General features: G+C 49.2%; 1 protein-coding gene across 1 annotated transcript; it reads left to right on the forward strand.

Moving 5' to 3' along the window:
• Window positions 1-1,310: 1,310 nt before the first annotated feature.
• TOMM34 (translocase of outer mitochondrial membrane 34) lies at window positions 1,311-17,194 on the forward strand (the record flags this gene model as incomplete). The annotated part of the gene is made up of 7 exons (XM_080716501.1): window positions 1,311-1,437; window positions 5,631-5,730; window positions 7,932-8,084; window positions 12,120-12,289; window positions 15,261-15,408; window positions 16,765-16,891; window positions 17,090-17,194. 7 exons carry the CDS (start codon window positions 1,311-1,313, stop codon window positions 17,192-17,194), a joined length of 930 nt encoding a protein of 309 aa, XP_080572627.1.
• Window positions 17,195-21,274: the final 4,080 nt, after the last annotated feature.

Consider the following 21,274-nt stretch of genomic DNA (forward strand, 5'->3'; position numbering starts at 1 on the left):
ATAAGGACACTGAATCCATTCATGAGGGCTCTGCTTCCACAACCTAATTGCCTCCTAAAGGTCTGACCTAATAACATCGCCTTGGGGGCTAGAAAAAAATTCAATATGTGAATTTTGTGGAGCCACAAATATTCATGCCGGGCACCAGACCCTATTAGGTATGGGAGAGACAAAGATAAAGAAGACATATTCCTGCTTTAGAGACCTCATAGTCTTTAAGGAAAACTATAAACTGATAAATTAGGGATAAACCTAGGGACTAATGGGAAGGAGGGGATAAGGAAAGGAAATAGATCTTTAAGTTGAATATTGTAAGTTGATTCAGGGTTAGGTAAGAGGAAAAGCATTTGGAAAGGAATTCCAGAAGATGATAACAAGCAAAAGAGAAAGAGCTTGCCAGGCTTGTAATCCCAATATCAGGGAGGCTGAGACAGAAAGGTCTGAGGTTTGAGACCAGCCTCCACAATTTAGCAAGGCCCTCGGCAACTTAGCAAGGTCCTGTTTCAGAATTTAAAAAAAAAAAAAAAAAATCCAGCTGGTGGTGTAGCTCAGAGATAGAACACCCTAGGTTCAATCCCTAGTAATACCTTGTACACACACACACACACACACACACACACACACACACGATTGAGTGGGTGTGCGAGCACTTAGTATGTGCAGTTAGCCATGAGTTTAAAAATGGCATACTGCGCAGGACAGAGAGTGGTATCAGCTGAGGCTGGAGAGTAACCTTCAATGAAAGGTCATCATCCCTCAATCTCTCTGTGCGTTACTAAACCAGTATCTACAGTCCAGGAGGTGCCAGGTACTTTCTAACCTTAAGGCCTCTACACTTGCTATTCCTTTGTCTGGAACAGCATTCCCCAAATCTTAGCTCTCAACCCACGCGCTCAGAGAGGCCTTTCTGCGCTCCCCCATCTAAAATAAGCTCCAGACGGTCGCTTTCTATGACATGACCCGGCTTTATTTTTCTTATATCACTGATCACATTATGAAATTAGCGTCTTCGCTTGCTCATCATTTAGTTGGCTGTAGGGCCCCTCCAAAACATAAGTGCGCTGAGGACAGGGACCCGGCCTCCTTCACGGTCTCATCCACCGCTCCTAGCGTAGGGCATCCCGAGCGCCCCGCGCAGCTCCAGCCCCCCTGGCGCGCAGAGGTTCTGCACTGCGCACGCGCGCCGCGCCCCCTGGAGGACGGATCAGCGGGCGGACCCAAGCGCACGCGGCCGGTGCTTCCGCCCGGACGCTCTTCCGCGCGACTCCGGGAGCAAACGAAGCGGCTCGCATTTGCCCGCCGGCTCCGGGATGGCCCCCAAGCTCCCAGACTCGGTGGAGGAGCTCCGCGCTGCCGGCAACCAGAGCTTCCGCAACGGCCAGTATGCCGAGGCCTCCGCGCTCTACGGCCGCGCGCTGCGGCTGCTGCAGGCGCGAGGTACGAGCCGCCCATGTCTCCTCCAAGCCTGCGTCCTCCAGCCGCCCACCATCACCGCCCGGGCCTCGCTCTTCCCCGGCCTCTGGGCTTGCTTTCTCCCCGCCGGCAGTCCCAAGGCCCTCCCACCATGTTCTCCGCCCCTTCCCGGCTGGGGCATCCGACGAGAAACTTCCTGGGTCCTTTCTTTGCTACTGCTTTATAACTGCCTTCTTGGTGTCCATCCCTAGTTAATTGTGGCCTCATTCTGATCCCCGAGGATATAGCTGAGCCCTCTTTCCCTACGACGTGTGTGTGTGTGTTAGCTACTGCGGATTGAATCCAGGGCTGTTCTACCTCCGAGCTAAACCCCCAGCCCTATTTATTTTTATTTTTAGTTTAAAATTGCGTCTCGCTAGGCCGATGAGTGGCTCACTAGTTGGTGAGGCTGCCCTCGAACCTGTGATCCTCCTGTCCCAGCTTCCCACGTATTGGGATTACAAGCGTGCGCCACCGCGCCCGGCTTCATATTTTAATAAGTAATTGTTGAGCACCTGGTATATACCGACTATATCAAGACAGAGCCTTTTAAGGATTGAACCTTCTTGGGGAGGTTCTTAAGCTAATAAATAAGACGTGAAATAACCACAGCTCTGGGGGGAAAAAAAATGGTGATTTAACCAACTTGACTGGGGCTCTTCTTTAGAGCGGAAGGTCGAGGACTTCTTCCCAGGGAAGTATATTTGAGTTGAAGTTTAAATGAAAAGCCCAGCGCACAAAGTTTTGGGTGCTGAGCACACCAAGTGGAGGGAACAGCCATTAGAAAGGCCCCTGGGCAGAGTAAGCCCAGGTACGTTCAGAAGGCAAAGTTAGTGTAGGCAGAACCTATTGTGTAGCTGTTGTAAGCCCTGGTAAGGAGTTTGGATCTCACTGCCTGATGGGAAGCCCCTGGAGAGATTTAAATAGAGTAGCATATTCTTACCACATCTCCCAGCCTCCAGCTCAACCACACAGGGACGTTTGGTGGAAGTCTCTTTTTGTAGATAATATCTAGGAGCCCCCATTGCTTTGACTTTTGAGAAAAGCCTTGGCTTTTATGTTCTGTAAGTCACTGTCTAGTACCTAAATCTTTTTGCCTTCCTCCTCTTATTTTCTTGGCTAGCTTTTGTTGACTGCTTTACCATACGCTGTAGTGTATGAACACGTCTTGTTTATCTTCATTATGATGTGTGGATAAGACACCTGTAGATGAGGAATCCAGAAGAATTACTTACTCTAGGATAACACAGTGAAAACATGTTAGAAATGGAATTTGAATAGAGAATATTTAGCTAAGAAGCTGGGACGTGGTGGCGCACGCTTGTAATCCCTCGACTTGGGAGGCAGAGACAGTAGGACCACTTGTATGCGGCCAGCGTCAGCTAATTAATGAGGCCCTCTGCAACTTGGTATACCCTGTTTCAAAATAAAGAATAAAAATAGGGCTGGGAGTGTAACTTGGAAGTAGAATGCCTCTGGGTTCAATCCCCAGTTCTGAGAGAGAGAAAAAAAAGATTAGCTATTGTTCCCAAATCCCCAGATTTCAGGCTTTTTTTTTTTTTTTTTTTTGGCGGTACTGGGGGTGAGACCCAGGGCATTCTACCTCTGAGGTACACCCCCCAGCCCTATATTTTATTCTCTTATTTTGAGACAGGGTCTCACTGAGTTGCAGAGGGCCTCCCTAAGTAGCTGAGGCTGTCTTGGAACCATGATCCTCCTGTCTCAGCCTCCCAAATGCTGAGTTTACAAGCGTGTGCCCCCACGCCCAACTCGATTTCAGGTTTTTCTGTTCAACTTTCTGCAGTTTCAAGCTACGTGCCCACTTCTCTCTCTGCCCGCAGAAACCTCGTTAGGTTTACCTCTTCGTGTTGGTCTCACTTGAGGAAGTTGCTGAGAAATCCAAGATACTGATGTTTCTGTCTTTTTCTTTCATATCACCCCAGCCGGCCTGGAAAAGTTATGCTTCTGTGTGGGCGTATTCTGGGACTCAAGAAGAACTGGCCGGCTGTTTAAAACTTAGCAGGGACCAGAGTTTGGTTCCAGTCCAGTTACTGATTTTTTTTGTGTGATTTGTGGACACATGTCCGATTTCTCTGACCAGTTTTCATGATCTTGAAAGGAGCGTAGGAAGCACCCTGATGCAATAGAGCTTTGTAGCAAGTCTGTGAAATGATACCTTCGTGTGGCTGGAGAGCACTCATAAGCAGAGGGGTTGAATGACTTGCACGGGATCACAGGCTGAATTGCAGGTTTTCCTTAGCTTTTTTTTTTTTTGCAACACTAAGATTGGACTGAGGGCCTCACACATGCTAGGAAGCACTCTACTACTGAGCTATATCCCCAGCCCTGGATTGTAGGTTGTGATACCTTTTCCAGCACACCACTACTGTTGCTCAGAAACAACAGAGCAATTATGCTCTGGTGACTTAAAATAGATTACAGGTGTTTGTTTTTATGGTACTGGGGATTGAAACTACCGAGCTAAGTCCCCAGCCATTTTTTTAAGGCAGGGTGTTGCTAAGTTGCTCAAACTGTGATCCTCCTGCCTCAGCCTCTCATGTAATCCCTTGCCTGGGATTAGAGGATTAATGACCACGCTTGGCCAATAGCAGGTTTTGAGTACTTGTACTTGCTCTCTAAATGCAAGGGCATATTTATTTATTTATTTATTTATTTATTTATTTTTTGGTGGTACTGGGGTACCTGGAAGCCCTTCTACCTCCGGGCTACACTCCCAGACCTATTTTATATTTTTGAAACAGGGTCTCTTACGCCAGCGCGGCTGGCTTCGAACCTGCGCGATCCTCCTGTCTCTGCCTCCCAAGTGCGGGGATTACAAGCGTGCACCATCACGCCCGGTGCAAGGGTATCTTTTACTTATCTCTGTACTTTCTTTCCCAGGGCCTAGAAAAATAAGAGGAAAAAATGGGCTATTAATTTTTTATGTTTGTTATTGTTGGTTCTGCATGAAAGATATCAAATATCCACATGGTATCACAATACTTAGTGAAAGAAGCAGGCTGCAGAAGCTTGGGCAATATGATGCTTAGGACATGCTCTTCTAGAAATAACGTGACATTATTTCTTACCTGTGAAAGCAGAATAAAAGTAGACAGTGCTGGAGAATTTACCAGCTTTGGGATCGCGCTGGCCTCTGGAGCAACGTGATAAGGATGAGTGGAACTTTAGCCATGTCAAAATAAAAGAGGTTAGAAATGAATGTAATCATGCTAAATATAGTGGTGGGTACTGATTTTTTTATGGCTTATGTATGTTTCAAATTTTTCCAAAAGAGCCTGTTTGGGGTTCTTTGGAGTTAAACCTAGGAATGGAGTTACTGGATCAACAGTAATTTTCAGTGTTTTTATTTGGGGGGGGGTTGTTTGTTTATATGGCCTATGCCAGTGGGTATGAAATGGCTGAAAATTATGTTTAAGTATGAACATTATTGTGGCCCCAGTGAGGGACATGAACGTCTGTGATTCCTGTGAGTAAAGATGACCGTTAGAGAGGGGACCAGTATCTCCTCCCCGCTGGGTAGCTTGAGTCCTTCAGTCCTTCTGATTGAGTAATCAGCTGTCCTGGCAGACCCAGCTCCCTTATCACTTCCCTGTCAGTGTTCTTTTTTTTTTTCTCTATTGGGCTTACATGCTTTCTATAATCAAATTACAGAAATTATAAACAGCATGGATTTCTTTGAATCAGAAATCAGATTTTTTTTTCCCCAGTACTGGGGATGGAACCCATGGGCAGTCTACCTCCGAGCAATACCCTCCAGCCCTATTTTTTATTCTTTACTTTGAAACTGAGTCTCACTGAGTTGCAAAGGGCCTCACTAAGTAGCTGAGGCTGTCTGCAAACTAAGATCCTCCGATCTTAGCCTTTCAAATGCTGGGATGACAAGCCCAGCTCATGTTTATCTTTTGCCTGGTGCCAAGTTCAGTACTGGAGTGGACGAAGGAGGAGCTGCTGGGTTCCTGTCTAGCAGAACGTTCTGTCTCTGCTCTCCTGTGAGAATGTCGAACACGTCAGCCCATCAGGTGAACGAACCTGATCAGGTCACAGTCAGCTCTGCTGCCATTCCCCAAGCCCGAGTGTGGCATGAAAGGCCCCCCGGGGCCCGAGGCCACGGTCCTCAAGCTGATGATCTTGTCACTGTCCCTACCACCACCTGGCAGGTTCTCCAGACCCCGAGGAGGAAAGCGTTCTCTACTCCAACCGAGCAGCGTGCCACTTAAAGGATGGAAACTGCACGGACTGCATCAAAGATTGCACTTCGTAAGTGGCCTGGGCTTGCCTTGGGATGCTCGCAAGTCTTGGAAGAAAGAAGGCTAGGCTTATCCAGCTCACTTCTTTGTCAGGATCCCACCAGTCACTGGAAATGAGAGGCTCTGCGTGGTCCTATGGCCCCTGACGTGTTTGGGGAGGGGTGTGTGTGTGTGGTATTAGGGGTGGAACCCAGGGGCTTTTCTACTCCAGGCTATACTCCCAGGCCTATTTTATTTTATTTTATTTTATTTATTTTTTTTATTGGTGCATTATATTCATACAACTTATTGGGGTAAAAAACTTGTGTGTACAAACATGTACTCATCGCTGATTTAACCCCTACCCAAATCCCACCCCATTCCCTCCCCGTCCCTCCCTCCCTTGCTTGGCTTAGTGATTGACTTCGATATGTTTAAGTACATTGTGAGCTTTAGAGATTTTCCTCTTCCCCCCTCATTTCTCCTCCTTTAGGTTGACTTGTTTGCTCCTCTTTTCTCCCTAACTCTCACATATTAGGGAAAGCATCTGATTTCTTATTTTTTGTGCCTGACTAATCTCACTTAGCATAATGTCCTCCAGTTCCATCCATTTCCCTGAAAATGATGTAATTGAGTTTTTTTTTGATGGCTGAGTAAAATTCCATTGTGTACATATCCCACAGTTTTGTAATCCATTCATCTGTTGATGGACATCTTGGCTGGTTCCATAGTTTGGCTATGGTGAATTGTGCAGCTATGAACATAGATACACATGCATTAGTTTGGTAGTTTGGTTTCTTTTCTTTTGGGTAGATACCCAACAGTGGTATTGCTGGTTCAAATGGTAGATTTGTTCCCATTCTTCTGAGGATTCTCCATACTGTTTTCCAAAGTGGTTGCACTAATTTGCAATCCCACCAACAATGTCTTAGAGTTCCCACTTCTCCACATCCTCGCCAGCATCTGTTGTTGTTTGTGTTTTGAATGATGGCCATTCTAGTTGGAGTTAGGTGAAATCTCAGGGTAGTTTTGATTTGCATCTCTCTGATTGCCAGTGATGTTGAGCATTTTTTCATGCATTTATTGGCCATTTGAATTTCTTCTTTTGTGAAGCTATTTTATATTTTATTTGAAAACAGGGTCTCACTAAGTTGCTGAGAGCCTCACTGAGTAGCTGAGGCTGGCTTCGAACTTGCATGATCCTCCTGTCTCCGCCTCCCAAGCGCTGGGATTAGAAGTGTGCGCCACCATGCCTGGCTCATGTTTTGGGAGTTTTATCTGTGGGTTGAAAGGGAAGCGGGTGGGCAAGTATAGGCCTTGAGGCCTTTGGGAGACTCGGGGCTGACATGAGAGAGAGTTGCGGCTCAGTGACTCACCTGCCCAGGTGTTTTTCTTTGGTGGATGTGGGTGTGGCTAAGAGGGAGAGAGAGAAATAAGAAAGGATAGTGGTGAATAAATTGTCTCTAAGGGAGCAAAGAGAAAGGAGGAAATGGTTCTCTGTCTGTGGCTAGTTGTAGAGGACACTGAACAGTTTTTCGTACCCCTGCTTTTAGCCAGTATAATGTTGCCTTCTGTCATCATTGCTAACTAGCACATGCCCTCTGAATGTGTTCCTGGATTCGATATCCTGTGACACTGCCTTCGTTCGAGCCCAGGTGGCAGGCAGGAGAGAGCAGAAAGATGAGCGTTCTCTTGGTCGATTTTCCTTTTTGAGTGCTCACAACTCATCTGTGGGGTGTTTATTGTTCTTCCCAGACCAGAATTGAGTTGCGGACGATGGGAACAGTAGAGGGATCACATGGGTCAAGTGGTTAGGGATAGGGGTGGAATCCAGACACTGCCTCCGCTGACTCCAAAGCTTGTCTGTTTCTTCCACTGGCTACAGTCTACAAATGCATGGTAGTGTAAAATCTAGATGCGCTTGTTCTTTGTTTTGAGGGGATTGATAATATGAAAAATGATTTATGTGCACACAAATTTCATAATATTAGTGGTTCTCTGTCCTCTTTTCCTCCCTCAGTTCAAGGTGAAGAGTCCCTGTTTTAAGGTTAGGCAACTTTAGCAGTGACTCTAGACCAAAGATTACCTCCAGTATACTGAATGCTACAGAGCGTCCCTCAGGAAGAGACTGTGCAGGACCCCTGCTGGCACAGAAGGCAGATTATATATATATATATATATATATATATATATATAATGTATATATATAATTTTTTTTTTTTTCTGTTCTAGAGCACTGGCTTTGGTTCCCTTCAGCATAAAGCCCCTGCTACGGCGAGCATCTGCCTATGAGGCCCTGGAGAAGTACTCCCTGGCCTATGTCGACTACAAGACTGTACTGCAGATTGATAACAGTGTAACGTCAGCCCTAGAGGGCATCAACAGGTGAGCCCCATGCACCACAGGATTTCTTCCTGGAAATCCCTGTCTTCCTTGACTGTCTCAGGGCCATTGCTTTGGTTGCATTCTGGGCAGCAAGGTCCCTCTAGCTAGATTAGAAGCTCCTAATGAGCATGTGGGGAAAGTATGTAAGGAGAATCTGCTGTTGTATTGAGCAGGTATTTAAGGACTCAGAATTAAGAGATTGGCTGATTAATTTGTTCCTAAGTATGCAAGTTCATCACAGTAATGTGTATTGAGCTTGCTTTAAGGTATTATGCTAGGTCCGTGGGGGGAGCCAGAATAAACTCACTTCTCTTCAAAGAGCCAACTCTACTGAGAGAGCAAGACGCATGCACAGGCCACCAGGGCTCAGCCTGTGGAGATGACTTCTGTGGTGTTTTGTTGACTTTGCATCACTGCAACCAAAACACCTGACAAGATCAACTTGGAGGAGGAAAGGTTTTCAATTGGCTCATGGTTTCCGAGGTTCAGTCCATAGTCTTCTGGCTGCAAGGCAGAAACATCCTGGTGTTCTGGGCATGACAGAAGAAAGCTGCTTAGCTCCTGACAGCGGGGAAGCGGAGGGGAGGAGGAAGGAACCAGGGCTAGAGAGAGTGCCCTCGGCCAACCCCCGGTGACCTACCTCCTTCAAACATGCCCACCTGCCTACAGTCACTACCCAGTAAAGCCATTCAAATAATTAATCCATCAGATGTATTAAGCCCTCATGATTCATGTATTTCACCTCTGAACGTGGTTGCATGAGGTTTGGGGTTCATCCAGATTCAAGCCACAACAGATGTGGCTCAGGATATTATACTGTGACCCCCTCCGTTAGGCCCCCAGGTGAAATTTCTTTCTGGTTTCCTGAGGCATGATTGGTTTTTATCTCATAGATACCATCATAGGTATATTTGATTAAGTTTGCTGTCTTTGCATCAGCTACTAGAAACCCAAACACTAAACTAAAACCTTTGACTTCATAGTATATGTTTAGTGTTTTATCTCTTGCTTGACTTTTGTCAACATCCTTTTTCTTTCTCTTTGCTTCCTTTTAATTTCTGTCATTCAACAAAATCTATCAGGTATGTACGACTTTGCACTAGGACCTGGGCTGCTGACTGAGATGTACCCCTTCCTGTCCTCATAGAGCTCCGGGTCTCTGGGAGAAGACGGGTCAGTAAGGCAACCTTAGTGCAGTGTGTTAAGTACTGCGGTAGGAGGAGCGCCAGGCGTAGGGACAGAGAGGTACCCAGCCAGCCAGGCCTTTTCAGGGAAGTGAAGCAGGGCTGAATGCTCCGCAGAGGTGCAGGCGGGGGCCAGCAGAAGGGCAGCATGCAAGGTGAGGAAGGATGACCTCCAGCCCACAGGAGCTGCAGGTGAGAGCTCAGCTTGGGCTGAGCTGGGAGGCCAGGTCACACGGGACCTGCTATCCAGGACTTGGGTTTAATCTTGAGCACGTGGGGCATCCTGAGAAAGTCTTTAGTTGTGGAGCAACATGAGCTGTATTTTAGAGAAAAGCTCATTGATGCCATGTTGCAGGACGGCATGAAGGAAGCAGCGTAGGAAGGGAGAGGTGGGAGGGTGGGGGGACAATTCAGGGCCCACAGGAAGGACATCAGCAAGCTTAGAGTGAGGAGGGGGCGGTGAGAGGGAAGAAAGGAAGATATCAACGTCATTGGCATGTTGCATTGAAGGTAAATGTGGAGACTGCGATAGAAGGAAGGCGGTTGGTATTTACCTGGGTCAGGAGCAAAGGAGAAGCGTCGGCAAGACACAGAGATTTGAGGATCATCAGCACAGAGTTCGATTGAGCTACAGGAGGAAAAAGAATACCGCAGCGGTGGATAGAGGGGAGGCTGGCGCTCTAGAGACTCTAGCATTTGAAGGACTTAGAGAGGAGCTGTGGGGTGTAGAGAGTTCCAAGGGAAGGACTATTTCGAGAAGGAATGGAGACATCATTAATGTCAGATGTTCCACAAGCGCAAGTAGGCTGAGGGCTTAACATGAGGCCACTCGGCGTGGCTAGAAGCCAGGTGGCGGTGAGTTCGGGACGTCTGGCTGAAGAGGAAGCTGAGGAGTATAGCTGCGGTGGTAGAGGTGTGCCCACGAGGGTGCTATTAAGTGAGCAGCGAGGTTTGAATGGCTTAACTGCAGATGGTTGGCGTCTGTAGAGAGAAAGGTACAGGTGTAAGAGAGAGACGCTGCCTGGGTGAGTCTGAGAGACAGAGGAAATGGAACCCAGAGGTGGAGGGCTGGCCCTGTCATCTCTACTGTGGCAGGAGAGAATTGGGACAGATTGAGCACCCACGCATGGAGATTTGTATTTGGAGTATGAAGAAGTTTGCTCTGAAAAAAGAGAACGGGCCTGCCATGGTGGTGCATGTCTATAATCTCAGCTCTGTGGGCAGCAGAGCCAGAGAGAAAAAGTGTGAGTCCAGCCTTGGTAACCTAGACTCTGTCTCAAAACAAAAAATAACAAGGGATGGGGATATAGCTCGGTGGTAGAGGCCTCCTATTACCAGGAAGGGGATGGGGGAGGCAGGCTAGGGAACAGGTTTGAAATTGCAGCAGTAACCGCGAAAACAGCTGTGGGGCCTAGGCGGAGGTTACGGGTGTGTGGTAGTATCAGTCTCTCTTCCTGTCCATGCAGTGAAGGCTTGTGCTTGTAATAGCACGAATGGATTTGGCTGTACTCACTCCGCTGGTGCATACTGACTGGACCTTGGGGTACTGCGTGCTGGAGATGGGTCTAGCTAGACTGAGAAGGTGGGAGTTGGAAGTAGAAGAACTTGTTCTAAGTAGAGGAAAAATTATGAACATAAAGAACTGGAGGGAATGTGGTATACAATAAAAGTGGAGAGGAGGGAAGGAGGGGGCCAGATCTCACAGGCCATGTTGGCCAAGGGAAATGGCAATCACGGAGGGATTTAAGATGAAAGAGTAACTTAGGATTTGCATTTTTAAAAAAACTGAGCATTATCAGATGTCAGGTGTTTGTGTAGCTTGGTACAAGATTCATTGGGGAAATATAATGCAGCCAAAACAGTTTAAAAAATTCCTGTCTAAGCCGGGCATGGTGGCGCACGCTTGTAATCCCCGTGCTTGGGAGGCTGAGACAGGAGGGCACAGGTTCGAAGCCAACCTCAGCTACTTAGTGAGGCTTTCAGCAACTTAGTGAGACCCTGTTTCCAAATAAAATATAAAAAAAGGTCTGGGAGTGTAGCCCGGAGGTAGAAGGCCTCTGGGTTCCACCCCCAGTAACACCAAAAAAAAAAAAAAATTCCTGTCTAGTGTGTGGTGGTGCACACTTGTAGTCCCAGTACTCGGGAGGCTGAGACAGGAGGATTGCATGTTCGCAGACAGCCTCAGCTACTTTGTGAGGCACTCTGCAACTTAGTGAGACCTTGTTTCAAAATTTAAAAAGCCAGGCGTGATGGCGCACCCATGTTTATAATCCCAGCATTTGGGAGGCTGAGTCAGGAGGATTGTGGTTCAAGGAGGGTCTCAGCTACTTAGGCCCTTTGCAACACAGTGAGACCCTGTTTCCAAATAAAGAATAAAAAAATAGGGCTGGGGGTGTAGTTCAGAGGTAGAATTCCCCTGGGTTCCATCCCCAGTACCGCAAAAAAATAAAATAAAAAATAAAAGAATAAAAAATAGTCTGGGGGTGTAGCTAAAGGTAGACTGTCCCTGGGTTCAACCCTCAGTACTGCAAAGAAAAGAAAATCCTTTCTTGGGGAATATGTAATCTTTTGAGGGAAAAGCTTAAGCATCCTTATCAAACAACAGATCACCCTTTAAAGTTAACATAGTGTGACCAAGTTCAAGGGAAGGCGTGTGGCAGTGGCTGATCTGAGAAGGTGTCTGGGTGGCAGACTCCCATTCCTCTGCTGCCGCATGTCAGAGGCTGGTTCAGACCAGGAGCAGAATGACACTGACTCTTCTGAAAGGGCTTCCCTCCCTTGGGTGTATGAGAGGAGGGCTGTCTTCTGGAACTGGCTGGAAACCTCCCTGTAAGCCTCTCTTTCCTTCCAGGATGACCCGAGCGCTCATGGACTCCCTTGGGCCCGAGTGGCGCCTGAAGCTGCCCTCTATCCCCATGGTGCCTGTCTCAGCCCAGAGGCGGTGGAATTCCTTGCCTCCAGAGAACCACCAAGAGACGGCCACAAGCAAATCCAAAGACACCACGACTGCAAAGAGCAGAGGTGAGCTGGACCATGCTGCCCAGATAGGCTCAGGACCTTGTTTTAGTCATCCTATAAAAGTTGGCCTCCAGGAGCTGAGTTACAAAACATAATCTTAGAAACAAAGTCAGAACAAACCGCCTTCTCAGTGTCTCCTGCGCTGGTCCAGGAGGTGATGAGACAGCCCGCCTTCCACCTGTGAGGATTACGGACCATGGTGTCACTGCAGCCAGCCTGGGTCAGTGTGTCTGTGCTCCCCTTCTTCTGGCAGCATTTAGGATGCATCACTTAGAGTGTTTGTGATAGAAAACTCAACATGGTAGAACATTAAAGGGAATCTGTTGGCTCGCACAGCTGAGAAGTTGGGAGAGTTCCGGCAAGGCTGCCCAGCTTTCAGGGCAGGACCGCTGGACTCCAGTGCTCACTGCTGCCCCTGCTCTCTGCTGAGTTGCAAAGGGCCTCGAGTAGCCGGGGCTGAATGCTGGGATTACAAGCATACGCCACCACACCTGGCTGATTTTTTAATTCTTTATTTTGAAACAGGATCTTGGTACATTGTGGAGGTCCTCACTAAGTAGCTGAGGTTGGCAGTGAATTTGCAGTCCTCCTGTCTCCAGCCTCCCAAGTACTGGGGTTACGAGCATGCGCCACCAGCCCACCGAGTATTTTAAGTTTTAGGGAGGAGGGGTGAGTGTTTGGGAAGTGTTTATAGTGTTTGGGAAGTTCAGATTAGGAGCTGGCTTAAGTGTGTCTGCTGGAGTCAGGCTCACAGAGGAGGTGGAGGTGTGGAGATGGGGATGAGGCTTGGGCTGGATCTTAAGGGCAAGGTAATCAGGTGGGAAGGAACAAAATCCTTAGCAGAGACAGTGGGGGGACACGGTGCATGAGGCGAACAATGGGAAAAGGTATAATTGCAGGGAGTAGTGTGTTGCAGAGCCCAGGCGTGCCTCGCAGCCCATGGGTCTCCTAGAGAAATTCGCACACACATGCACAAGGCATGCGGAAATGACCATAGCAGAATGTTTATTCTAGAGAAAAATAAAACTAGGGCATGGTGGCACATGCTTGTAATCCTAGTACTTGGGAGCCTGAGACAGGGGAATCGTAGGTTCAAAGCCAGCATTGGCAACTTGGTGAGACCCTATTTTCAAATAAGAAATAAAATCGGGCTGGGGATATAGCTCAGAGGTAGAGTGCCTCTGGATTCAATTCTCAGTGCCACAAAAAAAAGAAAGGAGAAAAAGCAAAACTAGAAATATCCTAAATCTCTACAAATAAAAGAGCAGACAAGTCAGACACAATGGTGCAAACCTGTAATCTCAATATGTGGTAGGCTGAGACAGGAGGATCACAGGTTTGCAGCCAGCCTCAGCAACTTAGTGAGGCCCTCTGCAGCTTAGTGAGGCCCTCGGTAGCTTAGTGAGATCCAGTTTCAAAATAAAATAGATAAAATATGTCTGAGGCTATAGCTCAGGTAGAATGTCCCTGGGTTCTATCTCTAGTACCATACACACAGAAAAATAATGGACAGATCCGCTGCGGTGTGGCCGCACTGTGGATGAGTGAACCAGCCACCTGCAGGACTCAGGAACACGGTGTCGGGAAGGGGCCTGGTTAAAGGGATGTGTAGAATTATTTATTCTTCTCTATGTAGTTCTTAAACAAGTGGTTTGTGGAGACTATAGTATAAACTATACTTTTAAAAAATAAAAAGGGAAAGCAGCTCTCCAGAGTTTGGGTTAACAGTTTCCTCCAGGAGTGGACTGAGTTGGGGACAGACCCACAATAACTCAGAGATCCTAGTAGTGTTGTTTCTTAAGCAGAGAGATGAGTTCTGGTGTTTTTATTTCTATAATTTTACTCTTACTATAAATATTCAGTATTTTAAAACCGGGCGAGTTGGTGCATGCTTGTAATCCCAGCATTTGGGAGGCTGAGACAGGAGGATCACAGTTTGCAGCCAGGCTCAGCTACTTAGTGAGGCCTTCCTAAACTCAGTGAGACCCTGTTTCAAAAAAAAAAAAAGGATAAAAAAATAGGGCTGGGGGTGTAGCTAGGAGGAAGAATGCCCCTGGGTTCCATCCCCAGTACAATCAATCAATAAATAAATAAATTCAGTATTTTATACAGATAGTTTTTTTGTTTTTCATGGTCCTGGAGATGGAACCCAGGGGCCTCTACCTCCGGGCTATACCCCTGACCTATTTTTATATTTTATTTTAAAACAGGGTCTCACTAAGTTGCTGTGAGCATCACTAAATAGCCGAGGCTGGCTTCGAATCTATGTGATCCTCCTGTCTCAGCCTCCCAAGCGCTGGAATTACGCGTGCACCACCACGCCCAGCTACAGATAGTTTTTAAAGATTAAAATGCAGATGATTTTGAATGGCTGCTGAAACAGTTAACAGGGACCCAGCAGCAAAGGGTCTTGACCACCAGGGCCAGCGGCTCAGGTTTCACCCCTCCCCCCATGGCCAGAGCAGAGCTGTGCATGAGGGAGGATGTGCCAGCTGAGGCCAAAAGAAGAAAGCGGGCTCTCCTCCATTCTGAAAGCCTGGAAGCTACACCCTTTCTCTACTAGCTGCTTGCTTATTAATACTTACTTTCCTGCTTTAAGCTCATAGCTACTCCCTTGTGTGTTGTCCTCTCGGATCCGGGGAGTGGCCCTTAGTAGCACAGGTGTTGCCCTGCTGTAATTGTGAGGAATCGGAGTCACACAAGCTGTCCCAGCTGCCGCCGGCTCATTAAAACATGTTATTAATGTTTTAACAGGAGTCTCCAGCCTCTTGTGAACTAAAAATTGCTTAACTTCCCACAAGCCACTAATTGGGGGAATTCGTCGATCAGGGAGGATGGTTTGCAGCGGTGCTGGCAGTCTGGGGGGCGCGGGTTGGAGGCATCTTGGAAGAGACGATACTGAAGAGATCTCATTGGTCTCACTTGGCACCTGCTCCCTGGTGTTTTTTTTTTCCTCTTCTGAATTTGTATCTAGTGCCTTCTGCTGGGGATGTGGAGAGAGCCAAAGTTCTGAAGGAAGAAGGCAATGAGCTTGTAAAGAAGGGCAACCATAAGAAAGCTATTGAGAAGTACAGTGAAAGCCTCTTGTTTAGTAACCTGGAATCGGCCACGTACAGCAACAGGTATCTTCTACCCCGTGCTGGCCCGGGGCGCTCGGAACGTTGGATGTTGTGTTCCGTAGTCTCCTGACTGTGGTGGGGTCTTCAGTTCTAGCATATAGTCATGTTACAGCTCGAAATGTACAGTCACATTCATCAGACCCTGTGAGCCAAGCATTGCCGACGGCATTTGCCCCGTTAAAGGGGTAACTAAGGGGTGCCAAGGGACAGCCTGGGCTTCGTTCACTCATCTTCCTGGCTTCATTAACCACCCTGGATAAGTGTGCAATATATAAGTCAGAGCCGTGTGCTTGTGTACAAACACAGCCTTAGAGCCAGTCTCTGCCTTTTGCCACCCCTTGACTTCTCCAAGACTCTCAGCCTCCCTGTTAAAAATATTGGTACTCTCAGCTAGGCACGGTGGCACACACTTGTAATCCCAGTACTTGAGAGGCTGAGACAGGAGGATCGAGGTTCAAAGCCAGTCTTGGCAACTTAGCGAGGCTCTTAGCAATGTAGTGAGGCCCTGTTTCTAAATAAAATATAAAATCAGGCTGGGGATGTAGCTTAGATGTAGAAAGCCTCTGGGTTCAATCCCCAGTACAAAAAAAGAAGAAGAAGAAGAAGAAGAAAATAGGGCTGGGGGTAGTATTGCCCCTGGGTTCCATCCCCAGTATCACAAAAATAACAACAACAAAACCCAGGGAGTGGAATGGCGGCTCCTGGCCTGGAACAGAAGGAGATGCAGTGCAGGCGCATAGGTTAGACCAGTGGCCGTGGGAGGCCGGTGCCCCGCATTAACTCCGCTCTCCGGGTTTTCTTTGCTCTTTATGCCGTCAGACACACCCATTAACCCATTCTCCTGGATTCTCATCACATCTAGAAGGCTTTGTTTTGTTTAAATACTGTTTTTTAAACAGATACATCTGCCACACTGAATTTCTCTTGCTTTGTAACATCTTGTAGAGCTGGCCTTCTGCTTTTTTTTTTTTTTTTTTTTTTTTTTTTTTTTGGTACTGGGGGTGGAACCCAAGGGCTTTTCTACTACCGGTCTATACTCCCAGACCTATTTTATACTTTATTCGGAAACAGGGTCTCACTAAGTTGCTGAGAGCCTCACTCAGTAGCTGAGGCTGGCTCTGAACCTGTGCGATCCTCCTGTCTTAGCCTCCCAAGCGCGGGGATTACTAACGTGCGCCACCACGCTTGGCTCCCTCATCATCTTAATCAGAGCATCCCTGGCTAGTCTCCCATGTTTATTCTTCCAGCTGAGCCTTAGGATCATTTTGACAAATTCCCCAAAACATCTTGGTACACAACTTCTGGTTGTCTTTGGGGGCAGCAGCAGTGACCGAGCCCTGCTCTGGTCTTTTCCCTCAGAGCGCTCTGCTATCTGGTCCTGAAACAGTACAAGGAGGCAGTGAAGGACTGCACAGAAGCCCTCAAGCTGGATGGCAAGAACGTGAAGGCCTTTTACAGACGGGCTCAAGCCCACAAGGCACTCAAGGTAAAGGTCTGGCTGAGAGGCCATAGCTTCAGCGGTCTGCGCCGGTGCCAGCCTTTGGGGTGCGCTTGAGGTGAGGCAGAGCCCGCCAGCTCGCCTTCCAGGCCCAGGGCAACCAGGGCAGGTACAGCCTGGGGCTTGAGAACATTGCTGCGCCTCCCCTCATCCAGCCCTTCCCCACACTCTTCTCTCCCCCACTAGGACTATAAATCCAGCCTGGCAGACATCAGCAGCCTCCTACAAATCGAGCCCAGGAACGGCCCTGCGCAGAAGTTACAGCAGGAAGTTAACCAGAACCTGCAATAAAACCCAAAGGGCAGCAGGAACCCTCTGCCTGACCTTCCCAGAGAAGTGAGGGGCTCCTCATCCGTGTCTGCCCCATAACCCAGCATGCCCCAGAGGGAGCTCTGAAGTACCCTCCTTAGCCACTCGGAGAGCCAGTGGCCTTCCACCCCCATGGGCTTTGCTTACTCAAATTAAGTCCAGTGTAGTCAAGCACAGACATCGTTTCACCAGAAAGATCCTTGCTAGAGCCCTTGCCCCCAGCCCTGCCTCAGACAGCTAGCGTATCCGCAACAGGTCCTCGTCAGCAGAGCATGCCGTGCCCCTGCCCAGAGTGCCGCAGCCCGAGTGCTGCCCACGGAGCTCACCCGCCCTGCAGGTAGACAGCTCCTGGCAGGGTCGGGCGGGTGAGCCGAGACCCCAGCCCACCTACTCCCAAAGTGGCCTGCTGAGCTGGTTCTCCAGGGCTGGTCCCGCCCTGTCCTTGACACAGTGTTGTGTCCGAGCCCCAGTGCCTTTTGCCCAGCCCCTCTGGCGGGCGGGCAGAGCCCTGACCCCTGGACGGCTCTGTCCCTGACTCTGCGCTGCTGTCCCCTCTGTGGAGGCACCTGAGCTGTCTTGAGTGCCCAGTGGTTGTGGCCGCTCCTCCTGGGCTGGGGGAGCCCTTGAGGTCAGTGTCCTCCAGGCCGAGCAGGAATTTGCTCCCCCCGCCCCCAGCAGTGGCCCCTCCAGGCTTCGTGGTTCTTTGTAATATGTTGAAGTTATTTGAACTGACTCTGACTTTGTTGACCTATGTGTTTTAAGCTGTTGCATTAAAGGCTTTCTTAAAGGTCACACTTGGATTTACATTTTTTAGTTTTGCGTCGGGAACTTTGTGGTGATAACGGTCAGAGCTGCTGCTCTCGAGCTTTCATCCATTGCTGAGCAGGTGTACTAGGTCTGCAGGCCAGGTACTATATATGGTGCCAGGGAGACAGAGCAGGCACAGTGGCAGTCTAGTGGGAAGCCAGACGTTAAGCCAGTCGCCCCGGTAAAGCTGCAGCCCGCTGAAGCATCGCGAAGGCGTCCGCAGCGTCTTGCCTGCCTCCCGTGGAAGGTGAGCGAGAGGGGAAGAGGGAGGGGCAGACAGTGGAGACGAGACGAGCAGCATGGGGGAGGCCCTGGGGGCTCAGCCTGTGTTCACGGCACGCACAGGGACGTGCTGAGCACGTTAGGATCTGGCAGGTTTAGGGCCCCCTGCCTTCCTGGCTGTGTCTAGTGAAGTCGTTCTCACTTGAATGAAGTAGATGTTGGATGACTGTACAAAGCAGAACAAAGCTTACACTGACCCTGGCTCTCCAACAGAGGTGCTAAAGCAAAATCAGCCGTGCCGGGGGCAGGGGCAACTGCTCGGGAGCAGTCTTCCGCTGTCTGAGTCATCTCAGACCTGTAGGCTCACGTGCATGTTCAGAGCCAGACAAATCCCAGGGCGGGGTGGGGCAGGGCGCCTTACCAGGGCAGGAAGCCACAGCCCTGGGCTTGCTCCTCCTGGCCAGGCCTGGCTTCACCTCATCTGAGGCAGGGATAGTGACACTGGTGACAACTGGCACTGTGCTCTCAGGCTCTGGCGTATCCAGAATGCCAGCCCATGGCTTTGGCAGCTGAGGAGGTTTACTTAAAAGATTCCAGCAAACACAAAGAGTAGTGCGATCGGCTTCCTTACCCTCATGGCCGGTCTGTCACCACCTGTCATCTCCAGAGAGGCGACAGGATTCAATTTCTGCTTGTCAAAGGTTAGCATTTCTAGGAAAGGGACGTGCAGCTGTCAGTGTGGTTTTCTTCATGGCCGTAATTGAATTCTACTCCAAACCCCAAGAGAAGGTCATTACATGGAATTGCAGGGTCTCCTGCACACCCCTGTGTGGGAGCCAGATCGTATGGTTTTGCCCTTACACTAACATAATGGGGAGCTACTGAAGGGTGGGTGTGTGTGTGACAGAGACTGAGGATTGAGGCATTCTGCCTCCACACTGTACATACCCCCAGCCCTCTTGCTCTCCATTTTGAAACAGTTTCACTAAGTTGCAGAGGGCCTCCCTAAGTTCCTGAGGCTGGCTGCAAACCCAAGATCCTCTTGTCTCAGCCTCCCAGGTACTGGGGTGACAAGCGTGCACCACTCCGCCCAGCAGGATGAGCCAAGCTCTGCGTTCTGAGGAAGGCCCTGGATCGCACAACAGGAGACGGCGAGGCAGCCCTCGCCGGTGCAGGGTGGAGCCACAGGCTGGACTGGGGTGGGAGTGGGTGTAGAGGGGCAGGTTTCACCAGGGAGTAGAGGAGCAATGGAGGTTTGCACTTTTGCAACTGAATGAGGGTGGAGCCATTTACTGAAAGACTGGAACCAAGAGCTAGAGAACTAGGGGAGGGACCAGCCCCAGGGTGGTTAAGACGCTCGTTGGAGTTATCAATGAGATACCACGAGTGAGGGCAAGCAGGACCTGGGATCTGTGTGGCCCAGGAGCTAAGGGTGGGCTGGGCTGAAGAAGATACCCTAGAGTAGCCACAGACTGAAAATAAGTTAGCTAATGAGCAGAAAAGGGCTGGGGGAAGTAGGCGTGGTGGCGCAGGCTCGAAATCCCAGGACTTGGGAGGCTGAGACAGGAGGATCGCAGTTCGCCGACAGCCTCAGCTACTTAGCGAGGCCCTCTGCAACTAAATGAGACCCTGTTTCAAAATAATAGGGCTGAGAGTATAGCTCAGAGGTAGACCGCCCCTGGGTTCCATCCCCATAACCACAAAAAAGGGGGGGCTGGGGCTCAGGCCTGAAGAAACGCCAGCATTCAGCATTTGGGGAGAAAAGGATGGAGGTTTGAGGAGCAGAGAAAGCTTGAGATAGCAGAAGCAGCAGCATCCCAAGTTCAATGCCAGCTTGGATAACATAGCAAGACTCTCAAAAAAAAAAAAAATAAAAAAGGAAAGAACATTGCGGAGAACAAAGAAACTGAGGTAAAGTCAGTGCAGCCCCGAGGACTCGGCTGACTGTAGCAGCACCAGTGTGCTGCGTTGTACAGACTTGATGAGGGGCTGGTACCCCTGACCTTTGAAAGCACCCTAACACATTTCTATAAGGTTTCTTAATTAGATTGTACACCCTCAGCCAGCCCAAGATGTGGAAACCATCGCTTACTTTGTTTTTCCTTTTTGGCTCTAGGGATCAAACCCAGGGGCATTCTACCTCTGAGCATCGGTCCCGGCCCATTTTATTATTTTGAAACAGGGTCTCGTCAAATTGCTGAGGCTGACTTTGAAGCTGCGATCCTCCTGTCTCAACCTCCAAAGTACTGGGATTACAGATGTCTGCTACCACACCTGGCCAGTTGCTCACTTCTGGCCTCCCCTGCAAGCCGCTCAGGCCAGGGGTCCAGAAACCACACATTTCAGATGTGGGTGCCTGTAGCTGAGTCCATCTTCTCAGCCCACTGTGTGATGATACCCTGTGACCACCTGCCACTCTGGGAGGGCTGGTGTTTCCAGCTCGGGGCTATCACCGGTATAGTCCGCTCGGTTCTGGGCAGTTCTGTTGAGTACAGGCACCCTCTCTGTGGACCTCGGTGCTCTTTGGAGTTTGGTTTCTCACAGCCAAAGCCCCAGCCCGTCGTGTCTACTCTTTTGTCCTCGCCTCCCTCTTGCCACCAGAAAGCCTCTTGGGAGGCAAGGGAGATTTTGCAGCACTTTTAATACACAAAACAAAAGGTAAATGGCCAGCTAAACAAGCAGCCTTCATGCCACATACAGAGAGAGAGAATCGAGAAATAAGTTAGAGTTCACGGGGCTTTAGAGCCAAGAGCAGGAAATGCTGTCCTCTCGACAGCCATGGGAGCGATGATTTCCATTCTCTGGGGATAAAAGAAAAAAAAAAGTGTTTCTAAGGTAGATGCCCAGGCCGGGCCTTGAGCCACGCAGAATGGAGCCAGGCGGGGCCGTTTACGCCGCTCTCAGCCCCTCCGTGCTTCCGACAAAGACGGCAACACAGGGTGGTTCTGAGAAGCCTTCTGAAAGCCTCTGCGGGTCTCCACAGCTTCTCCGGGGCCGGCTGCCGCCGCCGCTGCTCCCACCACCCACCTGATC

The sequence above is a fragment of the Muscardinus avellanarius genome, assembly GCF_963383645.1.
Source record: "Muscardinus avellanarius genome assembly, chromosome: 19".
Classification (NCBI taxonomy): Eukaryota; Metazoa; Chordata; class Mammalia; order Rodentia; family Gliridae; genus Muscardinus; species Muscardinus avellanarius.